Source organism: Hipposideros armiger, unplaced genomic scaffold (assembly GCF_001890085.2).
Source record: "Hipposideros armiger isolate ML-2016 unplaced genomic scaffold, ASM189008v1 scaffold_126, whole genome shotgun sequence".
NCBI classification, from domain to species: domain Eukaryota; kingdom Metazoa; phylum Chordata; class Mammalia; order Chiroptera; family Hipposideridae; genus Hipposideros; species Hipposideros armiger.
The window spans coordinates 1316507-1324021 of NW_017731476.1; the positions used below are offsets into that span (position 1 = coordinate 1316507).

Consider the following 7515-nt stretch of genomic DNA (forward strand, 5'->3'; position numbering starts at 1 on the left):
ATTCTCGTCAAGGCCTTCATAGAGTGCCAGAAAAGGAGCTTGGTCAATCGGCGCCGGATCAACCACTCACTGGGCCCAAAGAAAAACCGGGCTCTGCCCTTCGTGCCAATGTCCTACCAGCTGTCCCAGACCTACTACAGGTGAGCACCTGCTCAGGAGCCCCAAGTCAGAGGCGGAGCCAGGGGGGCACGCGTGAGTGGCAGTAACGGGACAAGCATCTTCATCAGAGAGTGTGGCAGCAGGGCCTCCTGTGGCCTCGTGTACGAGATGTGGCCTCTGGGAGCTTTCTCACTCACACCTGTCCTTCCTCATGTGGGCCTCAGGTTAACACTCGCCGTATTTTGTGTTGGCGCATTTGCCAGTTTTGTAAGTAGCTTGTTTTCCTTTCTCCTATTAAACTGGGTAAGATGACTTTCTAATTTAATAATTGGTCTAGTTAAAAGTGCACCCTTCTGGTGGGCATCACCTCCATGCCTCCTTCTCACATGAGACCTGCACCAAGCTGCCCATCTCTCAGGCTCACATGCTTCCTCCTGGAGCCTTCAAGCATCTTAACTCAGTTTGTGGCACAGTGGCGACCCGAGTGGGTGTGGACTGGCGAGAACCGCCTTCCGGGGGCCCCATGACGGAGTGCCCCTCAGCTTCCAATGTGGCCTCACGCCAGCCACAGGCACGGCGTCCTGCACTCCCAGCCCCCTGAACCACACAGGGAGTTCGTCAGAGTAGGCCCAGGGGTTCTCCGTGGCAGCCCTTCCCTTGCTGGGCTCCCCTTCCCACGCTGGTCTCCTGACCAGTCCTCAGATCGGCACAGAGGCCGCTTTCAGAAACAGCAATGACAAAACGAGTGCTGTTTTGTTTCTTGTCTTCATCTCTCTGCCTGTGACATCAGACACTCGCTCCTTTCCTAAACGCCTATCCTGAGTGACCCTCAGTCCCCTTTGCCTCCCCGGGGAGCATCCTAGTATAGTAAAAAGAGTCATGGCCTGGGAGGCAGAGGACGTGGGCCCGAGTCCAACAAGGCCATTTGACCACGAGCCACTTCTTGGACTGCAGCGTCCTCGTCTGTGACCGAGGGTGGTGGTCAGCAACTGACGAGGACCTTTGGGTCCCTCTCCCTGACCTCCTAGGTGCCTCTGTCTCTGCTGTTACAGAGTCTTGGAAAGTCACACTTTGGGTAGAGGCAAGGGCTTGACTGCGGTTGCGTTTTGGAGACAGTGAGATGGAGCGCACACATGTCCTCTCATCTCTGCGTGGGTTCAGGGCTGTCCTGGTACAAGGATTATTATCACAGAAAGTACATTCACCTCCCACAGCATGGCAGCACCTGTTTGTAGTGAGCACGGGGCACAGAGTTAGCTAAGCACATGGCCCTGCCTCGAAGGTACTCAGGTGAGTGGAGCGGACACGCAGCTCGGCTGAAAGGTAGCGCCGTCATCTGCGATGGAAGAGAAAAGCAGGTGTGCTGGTTTCGGCCACAGTGACTGGAAGTGGCCGATCCCATCCGTCCTCAGGACGCCTTGCCTTCTTTCTGTCCCTGCAGGATCTTCACCTGGCGATTTCCGAGCACCATCTGCACAGAGTCGTTCCAGTTCTACAACAAGATCCGCGCTGCCGGCAAGTGGGACCAGCCTGATCGCTTTTCCTTCAAAGGCCAGGATAATAACGACGCCCCGAGTGACCTGGTGGCATTCTCGCTGGACAGCCCTGGAGGATACTGTGTGGCCGCCCTGACCCTCTTCTCTCTGGGCCTCATTTCTGTGGATGTCAGGATCCCCGAGCAGGTTGTCGTGGTGGACAGTTCAATGGTGGAGAACGAGGTCATGAAGAGGTAAGGGCTGGGCCCTCGGCAGCCGCTCGCGCCAGCCCCGCACGTGCATCTCCGGGTGCAGCAGGGGACCTGTGGCACCGTCACTTCCTCTCACAGCGTCAGTGTCTGCAGCTCGGTTTTCCCAGTCACCTGGTCTTATTCTTGCAACAAGCGCGCTAACTCGTGTCGGTGCCGCATGGGCATTTGCCGTACAGACAACAGAGCGTGGGCAGTGCCTCCGAGAGCCCCCAAGAGGGACCTGTCACACCTATGACCTGGGGATTCCCATGCCATGCACAGTGTGGGGCCGTCTTGGGGGGGCAGAGGCGGCATGACTGGCTGTGTCCAAGAAGAGGACACGGTATAGTGTGACAAGGAGGGGGAGCAGAGGAGATGGGGTTGGCGAGGGCTCCTTGAAGGCGTAAGAGCCAAACTGGGGTGTAATAGGAAGTAGGCCTTTTGTGGACAGACCAGGAAGGGTTTTTAGGCAAACAGTCCTTGCAAAGACGCGGGAATGTGAACTGGTGAGCGTGGAGTGTGAGGCACGGGGTGAAGGAGAATCTGAGGGGTGGTCCCCACTGACCTTCACAGCCAGGGCCGGGGCTATCCGGCGAGCGCAGGCCACTGCTCAGGCCCCACTGCAGTGCTGAGGCCAATGGTGTGCTCCAGGAGGGATGGGGAAGTGGACAGGCCAGGCTGGCCTGGGCGCGGTCACCCAGAGCGGCTTTATTCTCCCAGCCTGGGGAAGGACGGGGCCCTGGATGAGGAGGAGGACGAGGAGGACGACTTAGATGAGGACCCGGGGGGCAAGCGCCGGAGCATCGAGGTGAAAGCCCCCCAAGCCTCGCACACCAACTACCTGCTGATGAGGGGCTACTGCGCCCCTGGCATCGTCAGCACCCGCAACCTCAACCCCAACGACAACATCGTGGTGAACTCCTGCCACGTGAACTTCCGGCTGCGCCACAGCCCCGCACCCACCCAGCTCAGGCCCACTGGTGAGCGCTGCCCCGGCCAGCCGCCCCCAGGACCCGGTGCCTACCTCCCCACTCCCAAGGCCAAGGCCGGATCCACAGCGGACGGCCTGAAACAAAGGCAGAGAAAGGCCTGCCACCTGGAAGCGGCTCCAGGAGTGCACACACCTGCCTTGGGGCCCGCTCGCTGGGCGTCCCCGGTGTGCCACGGGGCTGCATCAGTCACCTGTCCAGGTGTTAACAGTCCCTGGGGGGGCATGAGGAACAGCCACAGGCCTCCAGCCTGGCCCCTAGCTCCCAGGCCCTGGCCTGCTCAGCGGCAGCTTTGTCACTGTTTCTGTCTTTAGTTCTTCTGGTGGTTCCTTTTGTAACACTAAATGATGCGTTTTTATGACATTTTTAAATATTATCTTTTGATTTACTTTTCACCTCCTTTACTCCTGATTTTTCTACTTTAGTTCTTCTATGGATGACCTTTGAAACTTTGAATAACTGACTTAAACCTCCATTTCTTGTACCCTCGATTGTAGGCAGTCCCTCTTCCCTCTGCGTAAAATGAGCCTGTTAGGCCCTGTCCCTTCCCTGCACGTCTCTTCCTCCTTCCCACCCTTTCCTGCCTCTGACTGACTTTACTTTTACAAGTTGAGGTGGATGGTGTTTGACACTGGAGCATGTCCTGCCTCAGTATCGCGAGTGCGACGGCCAGGTTAGGGGTGTCGGGGGGCTCCTGCCAAGCCTGACTGTGCTCCCCTGTCCTTGCAGCCCCTTCTCTGGAAGAGCTGCCGGTGGGAACGTCCTGCCTGCCGTCCTGCCTGCCGGGCGCGTTCACCAGGCTGATCAACAGCCAGGAGGACGCCTGCAGCTTGGATGAGTTCGTCCAGCAGGTGGCGCTGTCCGGGTATAAACCTGGAGATGTGTCAGCCGCCTTGGAGGTCCAGGGAGTCATAGCGGCCGCCGGCTGCTTCGGGGTGGACAGGAGAGCGCTGAGCAGACGGTTCTCTGCCTGGGAGACAGCTGACGGGGACCGCACCAGGACCTTTGCTGACTACGTCCAGGTGAGCAGTGCCCTCGGGGAGCTTGGGGCAGCCAGCACCTGAGCTGCCACTCACAGGCCAGGTGCACACACGGAGGGGCCTGGCTTGCGGCAGACTGTAATGTTTTTAAAAACTGAATTAGTTGTGACATTTAAAAATAGGAGATTTTGCCTAAAACCCAGCCTCCCCTCCCTGCTCCTTCAGCACAATCGGCCAGAGCCCTTTACTCACCCCGTTTCCTGCCAGGGCCTGTCAGCTTCAGTGCCCCTGAACCCAGAGAATGCAGCAGCTGATGGACCTTTCAAATGGGGCGGGGCCTGGTGCCCTGCGCCCTGTTGGCAGTGGGAGGCAGCAGGGTGCTTGTCTCTCGGCAGTGATGTCGTGGAGACGCCTGCCTGGCATCCTCGCGAGGTGGGAGGGGAGGGCAGACAGTGCTGGTTGTGTAGGAAGTAAGATGAACTGGCAACTGCTGTGCCCGCGGGTGTGATTATTTGTAAAAGTCTTGGTGTACGTGGAGCCTGGGGAGGTGAGGCGTGGGGGTCACCCCCAGGCCACACAGCGGAACCCAGGAAGCAGAGCCCACTGACTGTCAGGAGGTGACCAGTCAGGCAGCCCCCTCGGTTCACTGGTGCCTCGCCCACAGGGTGAGAGGGCTAGAGGCCCAGAGGCTGAGAGTCCCCAGCAAACCCTCCCCCGACCCACACGGCCTGGATATGAGGCCTGGTTCCAGGCAAATTCCTTCAGCCCTGACGTGAGGGTTTTTAAGAGAAAAATTAGAAGAAAGATGGTAGTGGCCATGTGCCTCCCAGAGTTGGTGCAGCTCCCAGATGAGACCAAGAAGCCAGGCCCAGTGTGATATGAGAGGAGTGATTGTCACTCATGTGGGCATGACAGTGGCTTTCGCAGAACTTGATAGCCATCCTGTGAGAGGATACTGGCCGGGCAGGAGACCTGGAACGTCACCTCAGCTTCGAGGGTGCAGCCGTGGCCCCAAGTTCACGCACCCGACTTGTTCTCCAAATAGACGCACAGAGCCTTGAGAGGGAACGGGCTGCCCCAGGCCACGTGGCCAGCTGGTGGCCGCCCCGGGGGCCGGAACCCGGCCTCGTCCTCGAGTTCTCCGCTCCGATGAGCATGGGCTTGCCACATGCTCAGGGCGCTGGAACATATCAGGCAGGGGCAGCACACCGCGATGGCCCTGGGGTCCCACCCACGCCCAGCACGTCTCCCGTATTTCCTAGGACCTCTTAGAGCAACGTCAGGTGCTGGAAGTGGGCGGCAACTCCATCCGCCTGGTGACCGTGGCCGCAGCCCAGCCCTGGCTCCTGCACTCGGTGCGGCTGAAACAGAAAGAGGAGGAGACTGATGCTCAGAGAGAAAAACCCCAGGCCAGACCTCCGGAGGGCCCGTCCAGCGAGGACGACCCCGCCAAGAGGCAAGCACCGCCTCCTCAGGGCTCCCAGGGCAGCAAGAGGCGTGCCAGCTGGGCCAGCGCCGACTCGGCCAGTCCAAGTGTGGAGGCTGACCCCGAGAGCGCCCAGAAACCCCCGGCAAAGCGGCCCACACTCCAGGACGTGCGCTTGGGCCTCGGCCCCGGGCCCAGAGCGGAGGAGGGGACAGGAATCCCAGCGCCTGCTCTGCCTATCGCTCCTGAAGATGCGGGTGCAGAGGAGCCTCTTTCAGGCGCGTCGGAAGCCCAGCAAGAGGACCAAGATGGCATCAGGGTACCCGGTTCCCCAGGCCGAGAGCCTCTGAGCTGTCCGGCCCAGCTTCCAGAGGGCTCGGAGGACGCCAGAGGTACAGAAGCTTGCCCCCCCCCTCCCCCACCTGCCCATCCTCTCTCCCTGGGCCTGATGGTCCTCCGAGCCCGGGAAGCTGCCGCTGGTCAGCAGGGGCCTTTACTCCACTTTGCAGAGCCTCCACCTGGAGGAGGAAAGATTTGCTTGTTTACCTTTGGTGTTTCCACCAGAGGGCAGGCAGAGCTGTGAGCCACAGTGCAGGACACCAGAGGTGGTTCTAGGAGGTGGCGCTTTCCAGGGCGGCCAATGGAAGGGAGCAGTGGCAGGATGGGCGGGGCCTCCCATCAGGAGGGCTCTAGCTGAGACCAGCCAGCCTGTCCCATCCTGTCCCGTCCTACGGTGTGTCCTCACATCTTCTCGACAGTGGCCTCTGTGGGTGGTTTCTCAAGGTGCTTTGTTTTGGGGGCTCTTTGCGCCCAAGGGCTTCACATAGCTCTGTGGTCAGGGCTTCCAGATGGAAGATGAGGTGTCGCTCGCCAGCCCAGCAGGGTCCTCACGGCCCTGGGAATGTGCCCCCACACACACACACCGCAGTCTGTCCCAGCCGTGTTCTGGGTGTGCTGGCTTCAACTCCATGGCCGCCACCCTCCCCCTTCCAGGGCCTTGAGGATGGCATCTCCATGAGGAATGAAGATGTCCTTTTGTTCACGGCTTTGTCCCCATAGCCCGGGAGTACTTGTTGAATGAATGGAGGAGGAAGAGACGGGCTCCCACTTTGTCAAGTCTCTCACGTTCTTTCCCTCTCCTCTCAGGTTCGGCAGAGAGCTCTGTGGCTGGCAGCACCTCCCAAGCAGCGTGGGAAAAGTGAGTGTGTGACTCAGATTCAGGAGGCCTGGGCTGGTGGGCGGTGAGCGGGGGCAGCTTGTCCTCGGGGTTCCTGGCGGGGCACCCCACAGTGATGACACATGAACAGGATCACAGAGGAACAGGGCTGGACCGTGTCCCCAGCACAGTGCTTCTGGCTGGCGGGGGGACCTGAGGATGTGTGGGACTGTTAGGGTGACCCACTCACTGGGTGACAGGGCAGGTGCCCCTCCATGCCGTGGGCAGGGCCAGGGGCGCTGAGCATTTGCAGCGCTGGCTTTGTCTCAAGCAACGGGTTTCATAGGAGCCTTTCTGGTGAGAGGGCGCCTCCCACATGTGCACGTTGCCCTCAGCGTGACGGAACCGTGTGTCCCGGCTCCCCAGAGCTCAGAGGCAGTCCTCCCAGGGCCCTGTCTTGGAGGTAAAACCAAGTGGCCAGCCAGCCTGGGGCCTGTCCCCCACCCGGGCCCTGCGTGGCAGACCGGTCACTGATTTAGCATTTGGCAGAAACCTGTATTGTGAGATAAACTGTGTGTGTGAAGCCCCCTGTATACGACACAGAAGTCGGGCTCCTGCATTCCGGCCTCTGTGAGCTTGGCCTGAAGGTGGAGGCAGCCGCTGGCCCAGGGTCCAGGCCGTAGCTCCCCTGCCTCCCATGCCAGTGTGGGGGACATGGGGGCCATTGACCCTTCACAGTCTTTTCTCAGCTGGTGCTTGTGGGCCCTGGGGTGGGGACCCCTGTGACCTGGGCCAGGCCCCGGGCCTCCTGAGCCTCAGGGTCCTGTCTGTGGAGCTAGGGCCCCCCCACCCCCAGCCATGTGAGCGAGCCACCCCCACCCCCCTCCTGAGCCTGATGCCTCTGCCCGCTGCAGGGACTGTGAGAGCGTCTGCTTCATCGGCCGCCCGTGGCGCATCGTGGACGGCCAGCTGAACACGCCGGTGTGTAAGGGCATGATGGAGGCTGTGCTGTTCCACGTCATGAGCAGGCCCGGCATCCCTGAGAGCTGCCTGCTGCAGCACTATGATGGTGTCCTGCAGCCCGTCGCTGTGCTTGAGCTGCTGCAGGTGCGGAGAGGCGGGCTGGAGGGCTGGGGGGG

General features: G+C 60.5%; 1 protein-coding gene across 1 annotated transcript in view; it reads left to right on the forward strand.

Moving 5' to 3' along the window:
• The window catches only part of GTF3C1 (general transcription factor IIIC subunit 1), a 66384-nt gene that overhangs the window by 57092 nt on the left and 1777 nt on the right, over nucleotides 1–7515 (forward strand). The window contains exons 30-36 of the mRNA XM_019648446.1: nucleotides 2–140; nucleotides 1541–1828; nucleotides 2546–2805; nucleotides 3544–3836; nucleotides 5057–5612; nucleotides 6367–6418; nucleotides 7291–7483. Coding sequence (XP_019503991.1) covers nucleotides 2–140; nucleotides 1541–1828; nucleotides 2546–2805; nucleotides 3544–3836; nucleotides 5057–5612; nucleotides 6367–6418; nucleotides 7291–7483 — 1781 coding nt within the window. The remainder of the gene's footprint in view (nucleotide 1; nucleotides 141–1540; nucleotides 1829–2545; nucleotides 2806–3543; nucleotides 3837–5056; nucleotides 5613–6366; nucleotides 6419–7290; nucleotides 7484–7515) is intronic.